The sequence below is a fragment of the Equus przewalskii genome, chromosome 13 (genome assembly GCF_037783145.1).
Source record: "Equus przewalskii isolate Varuska chromosome 13, EquPr2, whole genome shotgun sequence".
Classification (NCBI taxonomy): Eukaryota; Metazoa; Chordata; class Mammalia; order Perissodactyla; family Equidae; genus Equus; species Equus przewalskii.
The window spans coordinates 89,674,656-89,701,015 of record NC_091843.1 but is presented as its reverse complement, the minus strand read 5'-3'; the positions used below and the strand labels follow the sequence as shown (position 1 = coordinate 89,701,015).

The following is a 26,360-nucleotide window of genomic DNA, read 5'->3' as shown; positions in this document are numbered from 1 at the left end:
TGTTTGATTCCTCTTAACCCGCAGTTTTTTAGAAGACGTTTTAAGATTTACAGTTTTTTTGGGAGGAGAGTGTTGGGGTTTTAAACTTTGTTGTGAAGTTTTTTACACTTGATAAGAGAATTTGGTGTACAATCTGCGCCATTTTTGGTGAGTAATCCTTTCATGGATGTATTTTTGTTTTTAATTATGAAGGTTAATATTTCTAATATTAAAAACGTACAATATAAAACAAAACATAATATAAATATTCGCAATCCTGGTGTCCGTATTTTTCTTTGTTTAAAGCCTGAGTTGGTAGTTTCCCACAAAAATTGTATTTCTATAAAATTCTCCTTGTTTATAAATTTCACTGCTTATGTTTTGGTCCTACATTATTTGGTGCACAGAAGCTCACGAATCACCCTTCATTGCAGGTTGAATTTTCATCCACATAAAATGACCTTTTAATACCATTGAATGACTTTTGCATTGAATTTTACTTTGTTTACAGTTAGTAATCCTCTTGCTTTCCTTTTGTTTGTATTTCCCTTAACTATTTCTGTGTGTTTGTTTTGGGGTGTGTGGCCTTAATTTAGCTATAGGTACTCTGCAATGGAACTGACCTTGCCTTATAAGGAGGGTTTTTTCTTGTTTACATTTAATTTTACAGCTATCAACCATCTTTCATCATTCTCTGCTGTTTTCCTTGATGTCTGGCCTAGCTACTTATTTATTTGTTTCTCATAATAGTGTTATTTATTTATTTTTTTATTTGAGGTAACGGTGGTTTATAACATTATCTAAATTTCAGGTGCACATCGTTATCTGGTTTAGCTATTTAGACCCTGTGTTAGGGGTTTGGCAAGATAAACTCTGTTAAGATCTGCTAATAATAACTGGAAGGCTGTGTAAGGCTTATTATTGAATCTTCTTTTATTTCTCTCATATTTACCTTTCCCCCCAGCCTCTATTAGTATACTGAATTCATTGTTATTATTTTTATATTATATATTTAGTCTTGTAGGAGTAATTTTCTATTTCAGTAGTAATTCGGTATTTGTGCTCAGTTCTGTCATTATTTACAACAATTGTTTAGATGTGATTCTTTGTTTAGCTGGTCTCAGGGCTCACTTTTGACCCCCCTATTTTTCTTTAAATAAAGCTGATCCATTCTTGAACCCTTAATTTTGATTCTTCTCTTAATAGACTAGAGTAGGATTTCAGGTAATTTTTTTTAAAGGTTATTGGAATGATCTGTTTTCTGAAGTCTTGTGTATCTAAGGGTATATCTTTGCTTTTTCACGCAAGGAAAGCAATTTATCTGGGTAAACAAATTCTTAGCCCAAACCTTTGCAATGCTGTGTCCTCACTGGCCTGTTGTATCTGGGCGTCTGGAATCACAGTGGGAAAGTCCGGGGCCTGCCTTGCCTGGCTCCTCCACTGGGAACCTGTTTTTTCTGCCGAGATGCTTGAGGACTTAATTTTTGAATCTCATAGATATTGTCAGAATGTGTCAGTAGAATAGGTGTCATTTAATAATTTTTCCTTGAAAATAGTGAGATCTTTTGATTTGCCTTTTTTGGTTCTTTTTAAACTTTATAAAGGTTTTTGTCCGTTGCAGCTTTGACTATAACTTCTGATCTACTTTTTCTGCTTTCTTGCTTGGTCAGGTGTGATCTGTCATCGGTCTTCTTTGTGTGACACCTTCCATTGCATAATTAGACCTTTTCTCCACATTCTGAAGGGAACGTCATAGTGCTGCTTTGATGTTTTCTGACGCTGATTCTTCTCAATTCCATTGAAGTTCTGTTCCAGCCCTTTCTCCTCCCCTGCATCCTTTCTTGTCTCTCAAAGCTCCATTTCCCTCCCATCTTGCTGACCTGTTGTCACATAGTGTTCTCCTTTCTTGGCCTTTTGGTCCCATTTTATGTCTATTTTATGTCTCTTATGGAGAACACATTTCAGATATCTAAACTTTTCTCTCTATTTCTGGACTGAACAGTATGCAGGCTTGCTCTTCCTGTGGGTTTTCAGTATAAGTTTGTTCTGCGGTAGCTCCTGGCTGCTTTTTTCCTTTTCCTTTCATTCGCTTGTTCTGGAATGAGGAGAGAGAGCTGTCTGATTTCGATGTTTGCCAGCAGGACAGTTTGTGCATGAGCCTGGGCTCTGCTCCTTGGCCATTGAGGTGCTGGTTGGAATGCCTCTGCAGACTGTTCTGAGCCTCCGGCTCGGTTCTCAGTGGGTTACGGGCACTTTTCTGGTGTGGTTTTCATGGACCAGAGTGGGACCTTCTACCCTTGAGGCAGGATTCTTTCTAAGGAAGTTTCTGTAAGCCACAGACTCCTCCATCTACACACAGCGTGTGGGGGTGGTAAGAATAAGGGGTCATGGTGGAGGGTGTGGATACCCGAGTGGGGAGAGGGCAAGAAGACAGCACCTGGCAGAGAGCAGTTCCCACAGGAGGCAGCTTTCCATGAAGACAGCTCGGCTTTCTGGGCCAGTGGGCAGAACGGGGCAGGCGAAGTGTTCCCTCCCTTCTTCCAGTGAGATGAGGCCACGTTGTTTCATGAAGTAAAACACAGGCAAGCCGCTCTCTTTCCTCTTTCAGTTTGGCTACCTCGAGTGGTAGGAATTCCTGTCAGAGGGGGTGATGCGTTTTTTCAGCTTTGTTGTGAGTTTTCTTTCTTTCCACCTTCAGAGGCGTAGTTACTGCCAGCCAGATGTCAGCAATCCCTTCAATATAGGGCGTGTAGTGGGAAATGAGTTCTCAGGCAGACACAAAAGTGTATGTCATGCATATTCCAGGTTTCATAATTGATGACATCCTCTGGGGAAGGGGAGCAATCGCTCCAAGGAAATGAAAATATTAACAGCGTGCTTGTGCTTGAGCTGTGGGGCTAGATGTGATTTAAATATTTTTTTCCTCCTGAAAGAGTTTTCTGAGTAGTTTTTGTTTATGTGCTGTTTTTATAATGACTAGTAAAAGCATGATGCATTCTTAGTCATTGCAGGTTAACTTAAATAAGACGGTTCTTCTGCCTTTGTTTCAGACTGTAGCGCAAGTGTTCACAAGGGATGTAAGGACGCCGCGCCCCCGTGTACCAAGGTGATCGCTCAGTCGTTTGTGAACATTGCGTGTTTATACCTAGCTGGGTTGCTTCGTGTGGTCTGTTTAGGTTTTGCTCTTTTGTTACTGTCTAGATTTATTTCTAAAGTGATAAAATAACATGTGCTCAAAGCGTAGAGTTACTGCCTTAACTGTGTGCTTGTAGATACAGAGGGAAAGCTCCAGTCTGGCCATTTGTGTCATGCGGGTGGGTGGTTAGGTTTTCTGCTAGGGCCTGCGTGGTTTACCAGTGTGAACCCTGGGCACATGTAAATAAGGCAAGAACAGTAATTCACAAACATCAGCAAACCTCAGCATCACGTGGAGGACCTGTTAAAACACGGTTTTCTGGGCCCCACTTCCAGAATTTCTGATCCAGTAGTTCTGGGTGGGGCCTGAGAATTCAAATTTCTAATAAGTTCCCAGGTGATGCTGCTGGTCCCAGGACCACCCTGCGAGGCCCCCTGGACTGGAGGAATGTTCTCTGTGAGGGTGGGCTTGAGTAGTGGGGGCCTCTATCATTCAGTTCGTTTCTTTCCCACTCCAAAGTCATGTCAGAAGTGCATGATGAACCTCCAGAGGGAAACCTGGAGTCACCAACGTCCACACTGACTGCAGCCCACGTGGTGTCAGGTCGCAGAGTTGAGGGTGGAGTTTCAGTGCTCAAAGCCTGTGTCCCGTAGGTGGGAGGCACAGCCAGGGGCGGAAAGAGACAAGTGGGGGCAGGGCAGTGCTGATGGGGACTCCCTTTCAGCCTGGGTCTGGACACAGGAGCTGGGGCCTTCTGTTCCCCGGGCTTTTAATAAAGCTGGGATATTCGTGATACATGTGTTCGTGAGGCAGGCCTTCTTCAAACTTGCCCATCTCGTTAGCATAACATTTTCCTCTCTGTTGCATTTATTGTCTTTTGCTTTGAATTCTTCTTTGTTTGAAATAAAATAACAATGAAAGTGACACAGATAAGACTCTGTTCTGTGTAACTGTGTGGGCGTGCTTGTAGTCCGATGGCGCTTTGATCTTATTTTTTGTGTTTCTAATGTTCTTTACCAGAAATCCCAAGAGAAATACAACAAGAACAAACCGCAGACCATCCTTGGAAGTAAGTGATGTGGAAAACAAGAACTTTTTTCAATTTCATACATACTGCACGGCTTTCCAATGTAAAACACCCTCTCCTCTTGTTTTCTCATTTGCCCAATTATTTCTTCTTTTATACCGTAGGCTTGGCATAACTTCTGATTATACAGAGAGGTCAGGAACGGCATAAACTTCTCTGGCAGCCTAATAGCCTCTGTACTACATGTGCGAGATGGCCTTTCACACTGGGGAGGGCTATATGGCCGAGGGATTACTCTCTTACCTCAGTTCTAAGATGCGATCTAGTGTAACATACACTCTTGATTTCATAACAACGTTTTGGGGGAAAAGAGAAACACTACATTAAATGTACATAATTTTGTTTTCCTAGCAGTAGCACATGTTTATCTAGATAAATACACGCTAATGTTTCTTAATAATCCCCGAGTTAGGGAAAAACCTTCCAGTTTGGAATCTCTGGATTCCTGTCAGCCCTGTTGTCCGTCAGCAGAGCAGCCTGGTGCTTTTCAGTAGCTGTGCTGAGGCTGTGGTCTCATCGGCTCCTTTAGGATGACAGTGAAATTACAAGGCACACCGAGTTTTGTTTGCGTGTGGTTAAACTCGGAGGTTCTGTTTTTTCTTGAATTACATATTGCTGAAATTGAAACAGTTTCCCTTGAAAATAATTGGCAGCCTTTGATAGTTCTTTATGTTGCATGTAAGAACCAGTCACACCATCACCTCCTAAGTTTGAAAATCTTTTGATTTATTATGAGAGATTTTTGCAGTTTCTTCTGCCTCAAATATGGCATTGCTTGCCACGTGGCAGGCATTTTAAGTTTGTGGTCTCTTTTCATTTAAGTGTGACCAGTGTTTTAAAAGCCGTTTGAATTAAGGGACAATGAAGTGTGCAGATTCATTGGTGACATGTGATTGGGTGTGATGTCACACATTAGGGTAAGCTAGCGTGGGCAGTAACAACTGTGACATCATTTACTCCCCTGCTTTGACCACAGAAGTCCCTTTGACCTCAGTTGTTAGGTGCTTCTCAATTTCATAAGGTTAAATGTGAAAATAAAAGACATCTTAGAACTGATAAAATACCATCTATTCCTTTTCTTTACTTGGGAGTCATGAGAATAAAATTAAACCATACATGCATAAAATCCTTTGGAATATCCTGAGGTTCCCATATATTCCTATAATATCACAAGATTGAAATATTTTCTGAGAGCCATTTCTAGTATACATCAAATGTAAATGCGTGTATGCCCATGACATTTTAGGACTGACCAGAAAGGTATGGAAGCACCATTTAGTTTTCAGTGGGTGAGAGACCAGCTCAGCTTGGCTTGCAGGTTTCATTTGCCTGAAATTCTTACCCTTAAGAACAGCCTCCCCAGCATCATTCCAATCCAGTGACATACTGTGTGTGTGATTATTTGTACACACAATGTGCATTCTAGTAGTGGTGCTAATAACACCTTGCATCCCCTTAAAGCTGGCTCTAAGGAGCACAAGCAGTGGTTTATGGGAAAGCTGTCCTGTTTCCCCATTCCATTTTCTTGCTTGTTTGTGTCATGCCAGCCGCCCACGGTCTCCGAGTGGGTATGCTGAAGCAGACTGCAGCCTGGGCACCAGGAGGCTGTGAAGTAGAAGGGACGTTGAAGCAGGTGTCGGGATGTGGCAGGGAAACTGGCTTCAAGGCCCAGCAGGGACACATTAGGAGTGGCCATTCGAGTGTTCAACCTCCTGGCTTTTAAGCGTCTACCTCTACTTGTTGTGATTACTGCCCTCCGTGAAAACCACATGAAGCATCCATTCTGATTTCCAGATTCTTCATTTAGAGACGTCCCGCTGCCTGCTCTCTCCTTGCACCCTTCTTCCTCCATGCCGATTGGATTGCCGGCCGGGAGGAAAGAAACTTCGGGGCAGGTCCATCTGTTGTCCAGAAGCGTTCCAGGAACCACCTTGGAAAGGTGAGGCTCGGTGTGGTTTTACGTCTTAAGGTCTCAGAGCTGCTGCTGGGGCTGACTCCTCTCGCTCCCTCCAGCTTCAGGAGGTCGGGGCCGTCCCTGGAGTCTGACAGCGACGGGAGCGCCTGGAGAAGCAGGTCTCATTCCGATGAGCTGTTACAGTCTGTGGGCTCTTCTCCCTCCATGGAGTCTTTCTTAATGGAAGGTGAGGGGAGATGTGTGTGTGTTTGCTTGTGTTTCTGTGAGCATTTGCCAAAAGCAATGTTTTCTGAAGGATTTAAGATTGAAACATATTCTTTTGTTCTTTTTAAAAGAATTCTGTTTTGTGGTGTCTGTTACATATAGGTTCTTCTGGTAGAAAGGATGAAAATTTAGCCCCGGAGGAGGCTCCGGGATAGTGACGAAGAAAATGTGATTTTTTTTTTAATTGAACATATTCCTAAAAGAGCATGTCGTAAACCTAAGGGGAAGAAATACATTGTGTGCTTGTTATGCTTTAAAAAAACTTTTACAGCTATTGATGAATTGGAATAGGATCGCGCATTAAAAATATGGACTTCAAGTAAGACTGAACTTGCTTGATCTCTGATTTATCCCCATCTGTTGCCTCCTCCTTCTGGGAGAATGAAAGCATTTTTTTTTTTTTTTTTAAAGAGTATGTGTTGTAGGATAGGACTTAATCTGGGGAATTGCTTATTGTATCCAAGCTGTGTCAACAAAGGAAGGAAAACCAAATGCAAGAGAAGTAACGAGGAAGGTGTGGATTCTGCCCCAGAAATCTGTTTCTTTTATTTAAACTTAAGGCTTTAAATCCATTGTCATCTCATCTTTACTGCTCTGAGCTGGAATGTCTCCAAGGAGTCTTGTTTGGACAATTAGGATTTAGTTGCCTGAAGAGGGATGTGTGTGTGTTGTCAAATTGTCAGAAGAATCTGTCCTCCCATGTGACTCGAGTCCCTGTGCCTTGAGTCATGTTGGCACTGAAGACAGCAAGGCACGTAAAGAACAAATCCAGTGGACAAGTACAGCGCTCAGATCTGAGTCAAGAGTGCAGAATAACCGGGGGCAAAAGAAATCAGCGAGTTCAAGATTCTGTAGTCCCAGTGTGGACTCCCAAGGTTACCAAAACTGAAACAGAGCAAGTCCAAACAAACGAAAGAACCTTCAAATGTCCTTTTCTTTGCATGGACACAGTCACTGTTTTGGTTCCTGATTCCTCTGCTTTTCTGAGAGCCGTCTTGATTGGAACCATCTCAGCAGCATGGTTTTCAGGGGGTCCACCTGCACATCAGCAATATTTGGACTGAGTTGTGTCTGGGCTCACAGCGGGTTTGTTTGGTGTGAGAGTCCGTAAACACGGGTGTTGTGAGGGTCTGTGTGTGTTATGTGTGTGATTCCACTTCTGGCTTTTCTTTTCTCGTCTAAACACACGTTAGATGTTGTGGATTCGTCCCTGTGGAGTGACCTCAGCAGTGATGCCCAAGAGTTCGAAGCAGAATCCTGGAGTCTTGTGGTGGACCCCTCGTTTTGTAGCAGGCAGGAGAAGGATGTCATCAAAAGACAGGATGTCATTTTTGGTAAGCGTTTCAAATAAGCTCTTTCGGCTGAAGCAGTGTGGTGTGGAGGAAAGAGCGTGGAATTTGAAACCACATGGACCTGGGTTCAAATCCCAATTCCGCCACTTTCTAGTTACTTGATCTCAGATAAAATATTTCACTCACCTGGACCTCAGTTCCTCTGTCTGTAAAATGGGGATAATGATACTCAGGTTTAAAATATTGTGAGGCTTCACTGAGGCATTGTATGTGTCTGGTACGAAGCAAATTTTCTTTCTCATCTCCTTTTCCCGTCTGTTTAGGCATGGCCTGTGCTCCCTTACTGCTTCCACTGTAAGAACCACAGCGAATTGTCACGTATTTAATGTAGGGCAGACAGGGCTGCTGCATATATGGCCTGTAGTTTGCCCCCACACCCCAGGGGTGCCATTCCCATAGACGGCAGGGGACTGTGGCCCCTGGGTCAGGGCAGTGCATGACTGCGTGCTGGAGTCCTCGGTGTGGAGCTCAGCTCTAGTGAGATTTCACCATTTCATGCTGTTTGGCAGCCTGAATTAGAAAGTGAAGTTTAAAAATTTTTCAAGTATAAAATAGATGCTAAAAAGTGGATAGAAGAAGATCCCCTACTCTACAGATGAGACTGGTTCTCAGTTTTCACTAGTCCTCTGTGTGCAAGTATGGGCCGACAGGTCCAGTGGCCCTGAGAGCCCCTTCCCACCTGCGTCAGGTGGGGGTTCTGCAGGTCGGATGATGGGTGAGTGCGCTCTGAAACGTGTCCAGGGCTGTAGAGGGGTGAGTTACTTTGGAAAGGAAGATGCTGTCCCCTTGGGTAGTTGTCATGCAGTGTTTATTATACTGTAATTTTTCTTCACTTATCTCCTGTCATATATTATTAAGAATAAGGTAACCCATTTCGGGCAAATTATCATGTGGTGTAGTTCACAGTGTGGCCTTTGGTGTCAGAAAGGCTTGTTCTGGGGAAAATCCTGCACCCTTTCTTCTTCTTTGTCTCTCTTTTAAAGAAGAGGAAAATTATCCCTATTTTTTGGGTCATAATAGAGAATTGCATTAAAAAGATTAAATGAAATGGTTAAGTTCTTAGTACAGAGTAGGTGCTAAAAACACAGTGGGATCTGATAATAATAATTTAAAGTTAGTAGGTTCCCAATTAAACAGATTTTTGTTTATGGTAAAATAATAAACGAAACTACATTTAGATTTGTTTATCCTCCCTGGCTGATATTTTATATTCTTTCTCAAAACATGTAAGTCAGTTTGGAAATACTCATTAATCTAAAACTTGTGGTTCTGGTGCTCCCACAAATTTTGAATTCTTATTTTCTCTAATGACATTTTGAAAATTGAGATTTAATTCACGCGCCATGAGATTCACCCCTTTACAGTGTGCAATCCAGTGGGTTTAGTATATTCATACAGTTGGGCAACCGTCAACCACCATCTGATTCCAGAGCATTTTCATCACTCTGAAAAGAAACCCTGTTCCCGTCAGCAGTCACTCTCCATTTCCTTCTCCCACCAGCACGTGGCAACCGCTGATCTACTTTCTGTCCCTACGGATTTGCCCGGACATTTCGCGTAAATGGAATTGTACAAAATTTAGTCTTTTGTGACTGGCTTCTTTCACTTAGCATACTGTTTTCAAGATTCATGTGTATTGTAATATATATTAATATATCATATATATGTAGTGTATATTTTATGGCTGTATATGTAATATATAAATAATACATATATAATAAAATATGTGTAATATATATTTCATTGTATAGATATACCACAATTTGTTCATCTAATCATCAGTTGTTGATCATTTGGGGTTGTTTCCACTTTTTGGGTCATGTAGTAACTTTATGTTTAACATTTTGAAGAACTGCCAGACTGGTTTTCCAAAGCAGCTGCATCACTTTATATTCCTACCAGCGACGTATGAGGGTTTTAATGTCTCCACGTCCTCACCAACATCTCTTTAATGTCCATCCTTTTTATTACAGCTATCCTAGTGTCTGAGAAGTGGTATCTCATTTTGGTTTTGATTTGCGTTTCCCTGAAGGCTAATGATGTTGAGCATCTTTTCATTGCCTGTTGGCTATTTGTATGTCTCTTTGGAGAAACATCTATTCAAATCTTTTGCCTATTTTGAAGTGGGTTATTATTTTTTTTTATCATTGAGTTGTAAGAGTTCTCTATATATTCTAGACACAAGTTCCTTATCAGATATATGATTTGCAAATATTTTCTCCCATTCCATGGGCTGTCTTTTCACTTTCTTGATGATGTCTCTTCACTTTCTGTTGATCATGACAAATTGTTTTCTCCTGGAGAAAATGGGATTTTGGAGACAGACCCAGAAATAGAAAGAACCTATTGTGGTCTGCATTGAGGAACTTTATTATATTTAATTCAATTTAATTCACCAAGTTAATTGTGCTCCTACTATGGAAAAACACAAAACTGAAAGAAAGAGAGAAAGGAAAGTGGTAAACTAGGTTATATTTTAATAGAGCATTTAGGAGAGACTAAGACCTGGTTCCAGCTGAAGGTACCTAAAGATGTTAGCTGGTTATATCCTGAGAGTTTCAGATGTATTGGATTCTCATGTATTGGACTGGATTTATACATGTCCTCTTATAATTTCTAGGAGAAAGAAAATAGTTTAGTATTTTGAGCTTACGTTAGATGTTTAATCAAAGCCGACTTTTATAGTGGAAGAATATTGTTATTCCTAAACATTCCTTCTTTTTAATTTGTGTAACATGCAGTGGTTAGCTACTAATTTAGGTCAATAGGGATACTTTTTTATTGAGGTCTAGTTGGCATATAACGTTATATTCGTTTTGATTCGATTTGATATTTGTATATATTGCAAAATGACCACCACAGTACGTTTAGTTGACATTGGGGTACTTGTTTCTTTAAAGCTTGTTTCTGCTCACCTGTTTCAGAGCTGATGCAGACAGAGATGCATCACGTCCAGACTCTGTTCATCATGTCCGAGATCTTCAGGAAAGGGATGAAAGAAGAGTTACAGCTTGACCACAGCACTGTGGATAAAATCTTTCCCTGTCTAGACGAGTTGCTGGAAATCCATAGGCATTTCTTCTACAGTATGAAGGAGCGAAGGCAGGAATCCTGTGCTGGCAATGACAGGAATTTCATCATCGACCGAATTGGAGACATTCTAGTACAACAGGTGAGAAAGATGTAAGGCTAAAAACCTTAAAAACCTAATGATTTGCCCACTCTCTACAGTACTAAAAACCTATCGAGAACTGGAATTGGTTTCATTACAGTTGTTGACAGATGAGTTTGGTTGATTTTCTTTTATTTGATGTTGGTTTGTTTACTGATGCCTGAGAGCTTCTACAGGCCATGAATGGCTCTTCTGCATGTCACAGAACTTGGCTGGGTCATCCCTGGCCACCAGGAGTCCCAGCTATAAATAAATCCCATATGGAAATTCTACTTAGACTTCTTGATGTGCTGGGCTCTCTAACGACATGGCTCCACCAGTGGCCCGTGATAGTCTCACCCACATCCCCAGGACAAACGCTGGCTCATCTTAGGAGGACGGAGGCAGACCTGTTAGCATTAAAGCCTGGGAGCTCAGGCCTGGGGGACAAGGCAAGCAATCTCACTAAAAAGAGGCACTGTTTAGGTGCTCGGGATGTTTGAAGCATCAGTGAGAATGGGCTGCAGCACTCTTCTTATAAAAAACAAAACTTACTTGTGACAATGGCCAACTGATCTCTCTGGTAGGGGCTCTCCACTGAAAGCATGCTAATATGGAAGTTAAATAACATGTGTCCAGCGACCACAATATGGCAGGCACTTTTAGGGTACTTTCATCATATTACCCCACTTAACCTTCACAACACTGTGAGGTAAATATCATTTTCCCCATGGTACATATACGAAAACTGAGGCACAGAGAAGGTACTGACTTTCCAAAATTCACACATCTCGCAAGTGACATAACTGGGATTTGAATCAAAATCTGCTCTTTCAGCAATGAGTTACGAATATGGTACCTTGAGACATCCATAGTGACATTCAGGGAAGCCTTTCACCATCGCGAGTCTGTAAGTCCTAGGAAGGCAGGGAGCCCTGTTGATGCCATTCCTACCGTATTTCAGTACCTAGAACAGTGCTTGGTACTGTAAATATTTATTGAGTGAATGGGTCACTTTTGAAAAGAACACTAGGAATTCACTTGAATGCCCTCTTTTGCAGTCGCTCACAGCACTTGGGGAAAGGCGTGGAGATCCATTCCTAGTTACCTTACTTTGGCTTTCTGTAGGTGGATGCCAAAACATCATCTCCTAATTATTAATGTTGAACCCATTTTACCGTGTTACACACAGCAGTGGAGTTCACCTGTTAGTCTGTAGGCAGAAATTGGGGAGTTAAGTTCATTGATATAAATATGCTTAAATACAAATATTTTTAATGCACAAACCCCACTTAATAGCCCAATAGCTACTTCTCCATGTCTAACATTGTAAAAATCCACACGAGTAATAAGTTTTTAATCCGAGTCATTGGCTCTGCAGATGATCTTTAAAGTCCTGGACCTGTCCGTCCTCAGGATTCCCCTGAAACATATAGTGCCAGGTTGAGAGACTGTAAAGGGCTTTGCAAGACAGTTGGATAACAACGTCTGCAGGTGTCTGAGTGAACTTGAATCTGTGTGTGTTCAAAACTCAAGTGCAAGATGATCTTGTCATTTGAAGTTATTTGCATCTTTCTTTCCTTGATACAGATCATCGTGATTTTTCATTCTAATCACTTAAAATATTTTCATTCTTACGTCATTACTTTCATAGTTAACAAAAATTTTGCATCTCTACCTGTTCTATTTTTACGTAATTTCTGTGGATAAAAGTAGGGCTTAAACTGAGACCCAGTTTGGGGAAGTTGGCTCTCTCACAAGGTGAGCCTGGTGGCCTTTTGGATGAAGCCCATTCTTCTCCTTTGGGGAAAGATCCTTGGTGTTCAGAGAAAAGGATTTAAGTCTGCTTTTGTGTTCCTGTTGGTGGCCTTGCATAGTGGGTGCAGCAGGGCGTTTCCCCAAATACTGTGTGAATACAGTTGTTTCCTGAGGGATAAATTAACAAAATCCCTAGACAGTCAGGGTGGGACAGCTCTGTGGGAACAAAGGAAGAGCAAGCTATTTAAGGATGTCTGAGAGAAGAGTTTGGGGCAATCCCACACTCTGACCGTGGAGACTCCACAAGGTCTCAGGAGGCTGGGCTGGAACGTGATGGTAATTCAGTCAGCGGGAACTTTTGGTGTTAGTGAGAAATTGTGAACATGAGGAACCTGGTTGGTATAAAGCAGCAGTTTTCCAACTTCAAGTGCACGAGAATCTCCTGAAGCTTGTTAAAAATGAGGAATCCTCTGCTCCGACCCCCTGGGTGTTGATAGGATTGGGGTGGGGCTTGGGATTTGGCATTTTTTAATTTATTTTTTAAATTATTTTTTACCCCAATGGTAACATCTTTCAAAACTATAATACATTACGACAACCAGGATACCAGTATAGATACAGTCAAGATACAGAACATTTCTACCACCACAAAGACTCCTCATCTGGCCATTTTATAACCACACCTACTTCTGTCATGCTCTTACCTCCTCCTCAGCTGCTGGCATCTGTTCTCTGTTTCTGGAATAATGTTCTGTAAATAACATACATGTTACATAGTTTACATACACAGTAAGTAATCTCTTTTGGAGTAGCTTTTTTCGCTCAGCATAATTCTCTCAAGAATCATCTAGGTGGTGGTGGATCACAATAGTTCCTTCCTTTTTATTGTTGAGTGATATTCCCTGGTATGGACATACCACAGTGTATTTCATCATTCACTGTAGAAGGGCATCTGGTTGTTTGTAGTTTTTGGCTATTACAAATAAAGCTTCTACAAATATTCATGTACAGATCTTTGGGCAAACTTACACTTTCATTTCTCTGGGATCAATGCCTGGGAGTGCAGTTTCTGGGTTGTGTGGTGATGGTGTATTGAATTTTGTGAGAAAGTGCTGATTATTTTCCAGAGTGGCTGTACCGTTTTACATTCCCAGCAACAATGTACAAGTAATCCAGTTTCTCCGCACCCTCACCAGCATTTGTTGGTGTCCCTAAGTTTTATTTTAGCTGTTCTGAGAGGTGTGTAGTGATATCACATTGTAGTTTAAATTACAATTCCCCAGTGACTTACAATGTTGAACATCTTTCCATGTGCTTATTTGCTGTTTGTATATCATCTTTGGCGAAATGTCTCTTCATGTCCTTTGCCCATTTTCTAATTGAATTCTTTGTTTTTTTACTTTTGAATATTGGGATTTCTTTATATATTCTAAATACTAATCTATTGTCAGATGTGGTTTGCAAATATTTTCTCTGTCTAACTTGTTTTCTCATTCTATAATTATAGCGAAGTCCAATATATCAGTTTTTCATTTTAAAGATCATGCTTTTGGTGTCAAGTCTAAGAATTTTTTGTCTAGCCTGAGGTCCCAAAGATTTTCTCCTATTGTTTTCTTAAAAGCTTTGTATTTTATGTTTTAAGTCTGGGATCTATTTTTTTGTTTTTGAGGAAGATTAGCCCTGAGCTAACATCTGCTGCCAATCCTTCTCTTTTTGCTGAGGAAGACTGGCCCTGAGATAACATCCATGCCTATCTTCCTCCAGTTTATATGTGGGACGCCTGCCACAGCATAGCTTGACAAGCAGCGTGTACGTCCATGCCTGGGATATGAACTGGTGAACCCCGAGCTGCTGAAAAAAAACGTGTGAACTTAACTGCTGCGTCACTGGGCTGGCCCTCTGTGATCTGTTTTGAGTTAATTTTTGTGTAAGATATGAGACTTTGGTTGAGATTCTTTTTTTTTTTTTTTTCTTGGCCTGTGGATGTTCAATTCCTCCAGTGAGTTCCTTTTGCCCTCTGTCAAAAAGCAGTTTGGCATTTTGGGTTCCTATTCTGTTCCACTGATCTGTGTGTCTATCCTTCCACACAGTGTTAATTACTGTAGTTATATGACTAATCTTGAAATTGAGTAGATTGGGTCCTTTCACTGTATTCTTCTTTTTCAAAATTGTTTTTAGCTATTCTAATTTCTTTATCTTTTTGTATAAATTTTAGGATAATCTTGCCTATATCTGCAAAAAAATTTGTGGGATTTTGATAAGAATTGCGTTAAACCTGTATATTAATTCTGGGAGAATTGACATCTTTACTGTGTTGAATCTGCCAATCTACGAACGTGGCTTACTTCTCCATTTATTTAAATCTTCTTTGATTTCTTTCTCTAGCTTTGTGTAGTTTTCAGCATACAAGTCCTGTATATGTGTTTTGTTAGATTTGTCTTTAAGTATTTTCCCTTTTTTGAGTGATTATAGATATTTTAGGGATCATCTCTTGAGACATATTCGTCTCAAGCATAGATAAAACTGTAAGCAAAGATACAAAGACCAGCAATGGTGAGGTAACTTTCAAGTACTTTCCAAGGGAGGGGTGAATGTGTTCTGGTTTCTGTTGCACTGCTCTTCAGCGTGGACATGTGTACATAGGATTGTCAGAGTCTGAAACACTGGCATTCAAATAATTCAGCTAATTCTCTCCATACCACTTTATGATTCTAAGTTGGTTCCCATGTAGATTGTGTACACACATTTTTCTACAGGTCAAACTTATTGAAATATCCAGTCCACATCTCTACTTCTATCCATCAGTTAATAAATTGGCCTTGTGACTAATCATTTTTCTCTATCATCTTGGTGAATGATAACTTGCCTCTTGATCTATTTGTGATGTGCTGACAAAAGTCAAATTCCCAGCTGAGGACCGGGTTCATGGACATAATCAGTGAACCAATGTAAATGTCAACCGGTGAGAGGTCATACCTTCCAGAGGACTCCCAAAAGTTGCCACATACCCTTCCTTCAATCTATAAAAGTATTAAAACTATAAATTGAAATGATAGTTGCACAAACACTAAAAAAAGAATAAAAGATACTAAATATTTTTCATTTGGCTATTGATAATCAAATTAGTATTATCTGGGGAAGAGAAGTGATTGTGTTCATAATTTATTTGCAAAGAATGTATTGAAATATATGAAAATTTCCTGTTTTAAGTGTTTAGAGCTGACTAAATTTGTAAACTGTCATTGAAATGTTATTCTTCTCAGTTTTCAGAGGAAAATGCAAATAAAATGAAGAAAATATATGGAGAATTCTGTAGCCATCACAAAGAAGCGGTTAGCCTCTTTAAAGAACTCCAGCAGAATAAAAAGTTCCAGAATTTTATTAAGGCAAGTATTTTAAAAGTCTATCACAGTGTGGTAGACCAACATGGGAAAGTAGTTTATGTCTTTTCTTACACGATCTAACCACGTTTCACATCTAGGTGCTGTTTTTCAGGGGAAGAAGGAAGTGATAGGTTTTTAGTAAGGATAGAAAATCTCTTTTTCTATGTCAGTAAAATATTTCTCCCAAATCATTTCCTTTTGTATCTTCTATTTGTGAAATTGTGTCCTCCAAGTTTCTGGGCACCTTTGTAATATCCTGTGAAGCTGTTTCATGTCCTGACAAGCTATAAATCAGAGAAACCACAATAAAAATAAAGACAGAATTCACCCCACCCCCACTGGATTAGTTTGAAGCAAGTCTGTGACACACATCATTTCATGTGTAATACGTATCTCTAAGCAATGTATCTTTAGAAAACTACAATGACATTATCACACTTAAATAAATTAACAGTAATTCTTTAGTATCTTTAAATAGCTGGCCAGTATTCAAATTTCCCTGATTATCTCATAACGTTGGATTACTGAAATCAGGATCTGACCACGATCACATTTGTATATATATGTTACATATAGCTTTATAGGGTTATAGCTTTTAAATCTCTTTTAAATTGAATGCTCCCCATCCCTTTTTTTGGTGTCTCATTTATTTGTTGAAGAAATTTGACCTTTAGAGTTTCATGAATTCTGAATTTTTATCTACCATTGTAAGAATGCTACCAGATTCTCGTCCTTTTTTTTTTGTTTGTTTGTATGTGTATTGAAAACTTAAGGAATACTTTTAGTTTTTTTTAAAAGGTTGCCCTGATTAGAGGGAACTTTAAGTCTGTGATGAATCATAACAAACGTAAGAGAAGAAAATAGTTGGGAAAGCAAATAGTTAATTGCAAACTCACATTGAAAATCTAACTTTGATTTCTGAGCATTTTTCAAAACTGTTGCTGTTCATGAGTCTCAGCAACTGTAAGTATTGGAACTTGCTCACTTTTGGAATTAACTACAAATACAATAGTAACTTGAAACATTGAAATCTTGGAGAGTTGGGTTATTGAAATTAATGACTGTACCATTTAATGACAATGTATTTTAATTAATGATAATGAATGTTATATTACGTCTAAGTAGAATTTTACTGTTGCAAATTCTTTGTGTTATTAAATTCACACCTGAAAAGAAAATACAGGTAGAGTTTGTGTATATAAAAATGTATGTCTATCTTTTAAGCTCCGAAGTAGTAATCTTTTGGCTCGGCGCCGAGGAATTCCAGAGTGCATTCTGCTGGTCACTCAGCGCATCACAAAATACCCTGTCTTGGTGGAAAGGATATTGCAGTACACAAAGGGTGAGTGATGACTTCTGGGACAAGCATTTGCCTCTTCAAAAGTTTTAAACATAGCTGAGGTGTCGTAAACAGTTATAAATGCTTGTGGCCTCTGAGTCATGGAGACTTTTCGTTATGGAAAATCTGTTAAAGCCTTAGGATTTGGATCCATTTTGAAAAGTTCTCTCTTACAGCGCAGCTTGACCACCACTCAGAATTCCTCCAAGCAGCCCAAAGCAAGCAGCCTCCTTCCTTCTTTGACCCTGGCTTTTCCTTCTGTATTTTCACCGTCTCCAGACCTCCTTAAGGCTTGTTCTTCCTCATCTTCCTGGTCCCTTCCCAGCGCCTGAGGGAATATGTTCGACTGATCCTATCACCAAATGTCAGCTCTCCCAAGCAAGGAATTATTAGGTTGAGAAGGATTTTTGAAGGAGCTATTTTTGACCCTGTCGATTCATCAAGTTCCAGGGAGTAACATCTGGGCACCCTTTAAGAAGCTATTAATGTCATGGTTGTCTGCAGGCTCCTTGAGGGGTCTTGAAGGCGTGTGTCTGTCTTGTTCACAACTGGATCTTCAATGCCTCATGCAGAGGCTGGTACAAAATAGGCTATCAATGAATGAATACATATCAGTTCAAAATGAATAAATGAAAATGCCTGTTCCTCAAGTGAGCTTATTGATCTTGAGTAAATTATCCTTAGATTGGTAGTGTGCTCCGTTAACAGGGGCTTGGGTCCAGAGTTGGGCAAACTTGCATTGCCTTTGCTTATACTTGGCTCTGCTGCTCATTAGATGGGCAAGTTAATTAAATGAGCCTCAGTTTTCTCCACTACCAAATGAATAATAATCCTTACCTTATGGAACTGTAAGGATTAAATGAGATTGTCTCTGAAAGTGCTGAGTGTAGAGCCTGCTATAAACAAGGTGCTCCATAGGTGGGAGCTGTTTTTATTATCTTTATTATGATCAATTGATTCAGAAATAATGAAAATGGTAATGAGATCTTAAACGCCCACTCTAAAAAAGTCTGCTTCTAACATCCTTTTTTGGAAGGGGTCTGGGTGAGTAGAAATGCATGATTAAGTCTTTCCGTTTTTTCAGTCACATTGGGAACTAAGTTCAGGCAGGAATAGTAGCGTCTATTCTTTGTGTCACATTTTTATTACTCCCTATAATTTAACATAGAAGAAAATACAAGCACAATATAAAGAGAAATACCTCAAAGACTAAGATCTGTCCGACTGTGTTAGCTTACCTAGTGGTACTCTGAGAATCACCCATGCCAAGGTCCTGGTAAAATGGATAGCACAGATTCCCTCCTCGTGAGCGTCAGAAATGAAAAGTAGGACCCATGGTTCCTCAGGCACAGCTGTCATGGTGGCTGAAGGGGCGCCACCTCCTTAGGTCAGACCTCACCAACTGTCAGCTCTCCCTCTCCCTGGCTTCCCGGAGCATTGGTTCTTGTGACTCTATTATGACAGTGCGTCTCAAACTTTGTTAGGTGCGCCCTTCACCTGGGGATCTTGTTTACATGCAGACTCCGAGTCAGGAGGCCTGAGGTGGAGCCCAGGGTGAGACGCCCAGGCGAGGCCGATGCTGCTGCACTTTGAGGAGCAAGCTCTCGTGAGACAGGGATTTGCCCCTGAGGAGCAGAAGGCTTCGAGCCTTTTCTTGGTCTCACCCCGTCACCTTGTCCCTCACCTTTGATTTTCTCTACTATGCTCTTTGAAAAGAAGAACCTTTTTTGGAGGGGGGGGGGCTGTTTGGTGCAGTAAAATAGTAAGGACTATTCCTAGGCGATGGGAAAGGAAGTATCTTCCTTCTTGAAGATGGGTGTCGGGATCTGTTCCTTGAGGTTTGCTGACAAAATCCTCAAGTATCTGTGTGAGCATTTACGTTGAGACCTTTTGTTCTCGTTCCGCTTGACTGCTGTGTCTACCGCTCCAGGTGCGAGGGGACGTCTTACTTCCTCTTCTCTCCTTCCAGCACCTTCTGACCTCCTCAAACTTTCCCTTTCAGTTCCATTCACCTCAGTAAACATCAACTAGGTATTTTTATCCTTAAATATAGACAATAGCTGAATTCAGTTTCATCTTGAGTTTCAGGAGGCTGTTCCAGAAACTCCTCCAGTTTTTCCTTCTGATAATCTAGAGATAAGAGCAGGTGGTCAGTGTTTGAAAGAGTAACACCTGGAGTCGATGATCACCTATACTGTTGGCATGAGCAAGGCTGACTTACCCACTAGGCAGAGTGCCTTGGTCCCATTTTTTAGGTTGAAAAAATGTTTTAATATATCTTGTTAATATATTCATCTTTATGCTAATACAGCTGCAAAATATTTTGAATATTTTTATGGAGGAAAGGCTCCAGGAAGGCACGTGAGTCTGAGGCCCATTCCAGTGACCCTGCAGCTCTGGTTTATGAAAGGAGTCCGACTTGGGCCCCTGGCTCGCTTAAGTGCTGAGAAAGTTGGAGTTGGGATTGCTTGATTCCCTGTCTTTGGGAAGGTGAAAGGAAGGCCCACGTTAGTGTATGACGCATTCCCTGCTCTAGGGGGAAGGCCAGACCAGTCCCTGGAAATCAGCCATCTTATTTTCAGTGTTTCAGCTGGAGCACATCTGATAAGTAAATTTTTTATGTTTAAGTATGTTAATGATATTTTTGGGAAGAGGGGTACAGAGTGATAATATAGTACTTGAATTATTTTTGGTGGGGAAGATTGGCCCTGAACTAACTAACATCTGTTGCCAGTCTTCCTCTTTTTTTCCCTCCCCAAAGCCCCAGTACATAGTTGTATATCCTAGTCGTAAGTCCTTCTCGTTCTTCTATGTGGATGCCGCCCCAGTGTGGCTTGAAGAGCAGTGTGTAGGTCTGTGCCTAGGACCCGAACCAGTGAACCCTGGGCCACCAAAGCAGAGTGTGCAAACTTAGCCTCTGGGCTGGCCCCTAGTATTTGAATTTAATCCAACATTTTTGTTATGGGATTTTTCCTATTTAGATGGTACATTTAACTGTATTTTTAAAAAAGTCTTCCTTAGCGCTCTGACTTATTGTATAGTGTTTTTCTTTCTTTTTCCTGTGCAGAAAGAACTGAAGAGCATAAAGACTTATGCAAAGCTCTTTGCTTAATTAAAGACATGATCGCAGCAGTGGATTTAAAAGTCAGCGAATATGAGAAAAACCAAAAATGGCTTGAGATCCTAAGTAAGATCGAAAACAAAACATACACGAAGCTCAAGAACGGCCATGTGTTTCGGAAGCAGGCGCTGCTGAGTGAGGAAAGGACCCTGCTCCACGACGGCCTTGTGTACTGGAAAACGGCCACGGGCCGCTTCAAAGGTACCGTGCTTCTACAGACTGCTTTCTCCTCCTTTCACACACGTTACTCATTATCACAGGACAGATTTTCAAAAGAGAAATGGTTCAGAGATGCAGGCACACACACAAAGCCCGGGTCGGTGGAGAGATTCCTGTAGGATCGAGTTGGGAATTTCAACAGGCAAATGTGGCCAATGCTACAAATCTTTGGTGGGGGTTTGCTGCCTGAGCAAAAGCCTTCAGATGTATTTTGTGAATTTACAAGTTTGTGATGTTTGAATCAAAGGAACTAAGAATTCTGCTTGTTGTTGGCACAGAAGTATCATTCTGATGAAAGTGAGGTGGTACACCCAGAGTCTGCTGTGTGCCCAGACAGCCCCGGCTGTCAGACCATTGAAGGGAGAAGTGAACTCTGACTGTCATCTTCGTTCCTGAGTAATACAATGCACAAATATACACATTGACATTGGTGTAAACTCTTCCTCAGGGCTACCGTCTGATAACGGGCGTTAACTGGACTCTGGTAATCTGGCTAGAGTCTACAACAGTTCATTCCGATTCTTCAGGGCTGAGTCTGTAGTCATCGCCTTGCCTGGTGCAAGCGTTCTCAACCCTGGCCACACACAAGAATTGCCTCTGGAGCTTAAAAAATTACTGATGCTCAAGTCTCCCCCCAGAGATTCTGATTTTATTGGTCTGGGGATGAAGCCCGAGCATAGAGATGCTTAAACCTCCCAGGTGTGTGTGCAGCCAGGGTGAAGAACCACTGGTCCCCTCTCCTTGTTTTTAATACTTAATAACTTTCGTAGGTAATCAACGAGAGGAAGAGGTGGTTAAATTCTGGTTACTCAAGGTCATCACCCATTGGAGGATTATCTAGTTTTGGTGGTGGTTGCAACTAATGACTGAAATAAGATTTGTTGATCAGCAACTTGCAATGTTGCAACTAAACGATAACCACAATTAGGCTGTTAACTAGACTAAAATATTAACCCCAATCTGGAGATCCTCTTGCTCCGAGTCGTTTGTTCTTTATCTGTTTCCTAGAATCAGCAGTTTGGTAACTTGGTGTGAGAATGTTTGGCGGTAGTGACGATGTGTTCTCGTGAACAGTTTGTAAGGGAAGCACAGGGTCTCATGCTCTCTCAGGTCCAGATGGAACAGAATAACATCATGCAAGATAGAAGCTGCCTTCTGACAGTTTTAATTAAGCATTTTTCCCCCTAATCATAAGGGCTTCATTCTATTAGGACCTTCCTTTTTATTGGATATTTTTCTTCTGTTTTGAAAGCTATAACATTAAATTTTGCTGGCAATTTAGCTTTACAGTTAGCAAACATGCACCCTTATTAGAGAAGCTGCATTTATCTATAAAATGCATCTTTGCCTATCATGATACAGGCATTTTTGTAAAAGTTTTATAGTTAGACTAAATCTTAGACTTTTAATTCTTAATACATTTATTTAGATGTCAAACATGAAATCGGAATATGTACTTTGAGCCGTGGCGTGCTTCATTAACCCTGGCAATGTTTTTTCTTTGAAGATATCCTCGCTCTCCTTCTCACTGATGTGCTGCTCTTTTTGCAAGAAAAAGACCAGAAATACATCTTTGCAGCCGTTGTAAGTATATGGCCATGTGATGCATATTTTAAATGGTTTAATCCCACATCTCCTTACAAAATGCCCCAAATTCCTAGAGACATTAAATAGTAATTGGCAAGAATATGCCCCTGTTATATTCCCATTATTATTAGTGATTGCGGTGTTGGGTAACAAACATCTAACTGGGTTTTAACTAGGATGATAAGTGTTGAGTTATCACAGCCAGAACAGGTAGTCATCTGGTTCAGCAGTTTAACCAGCTGTGAAAATACGGAAGTACTTTGTTGTGGTTGGTGAATGTGGCCCTCTGCCGTCTGCCTCTCTGGGTCTTTCCCCTAGACTTCCTTCCCCCCGACTTTCCAGCAGCTCAGATGTTGATGCTGGGAACAGCAGGTCATTCTGGCGCCTGCTCTCTTTTCCCCTTGGACGGTGCCTGCTGCACCTGTTGCTAACCCCATTCGTGACTGTCAGGATGCTCCTTCTGCCAAATAGGAGAACACTATCCTGGTATCTAGAGTTTAAAGAAGATTCTTTCTTATTTCTACTCTAATGGCTACTAATTACTAAGGTTATTGATATAACACTTATCTTTATGGTATATTATTAATCTCGTTGCCAGCACAGAGTTAGACTTAGACTAGCAGTAAAACTAGCATTTGATAACGTTTTTTTACATAGCATCTTGTGGTCCAAAATGACTCACTTAAAGAAGGAAGACGTCATCAATTAACTCCTTGCCGGCATCATGGAACATCAGGCCCTGCTAGCAGAAAGAATCTAAGATGCAGTACCAATGTGGCCGGTCTCATGGTGGCTCTCTATACTCTAGGATTTGTCATCCATTGTCTGATAGGATGTTCAGGTACCATTAGCAGATATCAATGCCAACTGATTTTGGCAAATTCAAGCCTAATGAATTTCCTGTTTTGCTGTCCAGAGCAAACAAAGAAACGCCTGCGCGGCGATGGGTTCTGGGGAGGAGGAGGCTGGGGCAGTGCCTCACCCGCCATCTGTGCCCGTTACTTTAGCCCAGTCAGCTTCTCGCCCTGCTCAGCACATTGCCTCTCATCAGCAGAATGATGCCAGGTTGGATAAAGGTCAGAGACTTTCACAAAGCTGCGCCAGAGGATAACGAGAGGACTTAAACGAGTCCCCGGGTCCCTGGTCCATTTGAACTGTATATACTGCAGATTTTGTGACAACCTGCTGGTGTGTCCAGCAACCTCTCTCTGCTGTTGTCTGGGATGCTCTGAAAGAAGACAGAGTAAAGTAAGTGGGAAAGCGGGACAATTTTGTTTGACCTGTGGGGTGCTGAGGGCCATGTTAGACGAGAAAACAAATTTATTCCACATCTTTATAGAAACAAAGATTTCTTCAAAACCAAAGACTTGGAGGAGAAGCAAATCCTGCTGCTCGGGTGGTATTACAGGCCGAATGACCTGCTGATGGGTCAAGAATTAGACATAGCATGAAGACAGCTATCTGGTTTTCTAGGACAACATAGCATGTGGATTCAGATCATGCTGTGATGCTCAACTTACAGTACGACTTGACAAACGGATCTGTCCCTCTCATCTGAGTTCTTGAAGAGTTACCTCTACCATAGACCACATTTACCGTTAAATGGGACATTAGGGATGCCGTCCACCAAATGCCAGAATGAAGGCAGCCACAACCTAGCTCCTCTCGGTAGAACGTGTTTGTCTACAGACCACAGGCAGATGATGCTGATACAGTTTCCTGAAGATGTTAGCCTGACATGTAGCTACGTTTGTAAAAGCCAGCCAGCCCTTGTTGATGTCAGCGAGCCAAAGGGAAAGCATTCTCCTCAAGTTCACCCTACTGTTCAATCATATGCTTTTTACTTCCATCGTATACATTTAGTTGACCAAGCCCATTTGTCATAAATACCTTATAGTTAAAGTCTTAAGGGAATTGTTGCATTAGCTAGAGGCTGGTATTCGTATTTTAGAAAGTTATCTGTACACTAATATCCACAGGGGAGATTCTGTGTCCCTTGTGCTATGAAAAAACTTCTTTGGGAAATGTTTAACTTTTCACCTGTTACAGACAACACGATGAATTGCTAAATGGCCAGGAGAATAAGCCAAAAGTAGCAAGAGGATGGAGTAGCTTCCCTCCAAGAGAATTTTGTTTGTTTTTGAAAAGGACTCCGCTAGAAATGGGAGTAGGACCCAAATCTACGAAATGAATAGGAAAAAGTAGATATGTTCACTAAATCCCGGTATACTGAGTCTAGGAGATCCTCTTGAGTATCAAAGAAGGTAATTTCAAAATGAATGAACTATAAAACAGACAAAGTAAACATGTAGATGCACAAGTACAAAAACTCAAAATGTGAAGCGACCTTAAGATCTTGTTATCATGGTGGAATCCTGAATGGACTCGCTCATAATGGAATCAGCCACTTTATGGAATCACAGATGGATATGGGGTAACAATGGGGCCAAAGGGAGCAGCCCCTTTTCCTCTTCCTCTGTGGCAGAGGCCATCAACTCCAATGCCTAGGGGGTTGGTTAGGAAATGTAAATAGGTTAATTGGCCCTGGCTCCGTATCGAGGAGCTGATGGAGTGGTACGAACTGTGGAGAACTGGCGAGAACGTGCCCCCTTGCAAAGAGGGCAGGGATCACTCAGCTATAGCCAGTGTTTTAAATGAGGATATGGGCCCAGCATTGCCAATCTTCTGCTTTTCCCAGAAATCTAGAGTGTTTTTTAAAAAGTGAAATCGTCTAGTTTTTAAATGTTGGCAACTATTCCAAAAAATCTGTTTTTTAAATCTTGTGGCACAAACAAAACATGTCTGCAGGCTGGGGTAGGTCCTTGCATCACTAGTTTTGACACCCGTCTCCAAAGCAGACGTGGAACCTACATTCCGGAGATGTGATTTGGATTCTTGTTCATCTCTAACATTCGTGTGTCATTTGAACACACGTGGCATGTCCCTTAAGCCTCCTGGTCTGATGGTGATTTAATTAATGCTGCTTTCTACCCTCTTACCTACTTTTCACTTTTAAAACATCAGACCCCCATCACCTTCCCCCTGCCTGCAACGCTAACCAACTAGTTCAAATAATTCTGCTCTTGTGGACGTCATCAGCAGCCCACAGCTGCTCTGCCTCTGTATGTACAGAGGCCTTTTGCCTTGTAGCTGAGGACACTAAAACTGCATTGAAGGAGGGAGAGCAGATAAAGCCTTGGATACTAGATCCCTAATTGAGGAAAGGATATGAACAGTGCCCAGGGGCCCTCCGAATTGGAGAGGGCAGTGTGCAAAAAGCTCTGCCACACAGCTGCGTTTGCTTCCACTGCAGAGACACAGCAAGGCCTTGGGTGGACCGGTGCTCTGTCCCCTTATGGTGCATATACGTGTTTTTTCTACTCAAAGAAGAATGGGGTGAAGAGGTATTCTGGGTGCACCCTTGCATGCAACTTCAGACGTGGTAGAGCTGTGTGATGCTGGGAAAGCAGACAAGTCAGCACTGAGGAGTCAGCAGTTCTGGATGAAGGCGTCGCTCAGTCCGTGAGGGAGGAGCAAAGCCACATACTGCGACCGACTGCAAACAGTGGTGGAAGCCACAAACCAAGGAAGATTCTCCATGTTTACCCCTAGAACTGTTCTTCCAACAAGCATTCCTTTGGCTATTCTTTCAACTACAGCTTCCCACCCAAATTAGTATTATCAGTATCTTACTCTTTTTTGAATCCCCAGCGCTTAGGATGGGACATGGAAGGATGATGTTGGTAGAAGAGGTGATTTAACCATGGCTTGGATGACGAATTTTAGACTTTCCTCCTATTTCCCTCTGATGGAATTATGCCAAATCTAGTTCTCAGACATGTATTGAATGCCTACTCTATGCTAAGCACCATGCTGGGCATATGAAGATGAATTAGACCCGTTCCTGCCACCAGGCACTTGCTGGTTGACGGGCAGAAGAGGCATTTGCAGGCAGAACTATAGACGTCGTGTTGCTGTGGTCTGCACTGCGATAGCAGAGCGCATTGGTTGTGTGTGGGAATGTAAGGTCTTGCCTCCTCATTCTTACCTTTCGTTTTCACAGTCTGCC

The 26,360-nt window shown here is 41.4% G+C and overlaps 1 protein-coding gene across 38 annotated transcripts in view; it reads left to right on the top strand.

Moving 5' to 3' along the window:
• ARHGEF28 (Rho guanine nucleotide exchange factor 28) overlaps positions 1-26,360 on the top strand; it is a 273,643-nt gene that overhangs the window by 197,619 nt on the left and 49,664 nt on the right. For all 38 annotated transcript variants that reach the window (XM_070569821.1, XM_070569819.1, XM_070569810.1 and 35 more), the window contains 10 exons: positions 3,030-3,085; positions 4,136-4,184; positions 5,997-6,141; positions 6,216-6,343; positions 7,575-7,715; positions 10,658-10,905; positions 15,906-16,028; positions 17,250-17,367; positions 20,432-20,686; positions 22,212-22,288. In XM_070569821.1, coding sequence (XP_070425922.1) covers positions 3,030-3,085; positions 4,136-4,184; positions 5,997-6,141; positions 6,216-6,343; positions 7,575-7,715; positions 10,658-10,905; positions 15,906-16,028; positions 17,250-17,367; positions 20,432-20,686; positions 22,212-22,288 — 1,340 coding nt within the window. The remainder of the gene's footprint in view (positions 1-3,029; positions 3,086-4,135; positions 4,185-5,996; positions 6,142-6,215; positions 6,344-7,574; positions 7,716-10,657; positions 10,906-15,905; positions 16,029-17,249; positions 17,368-20,431; positions 20,687-22,211; positions 22,289-26,360) is intronic.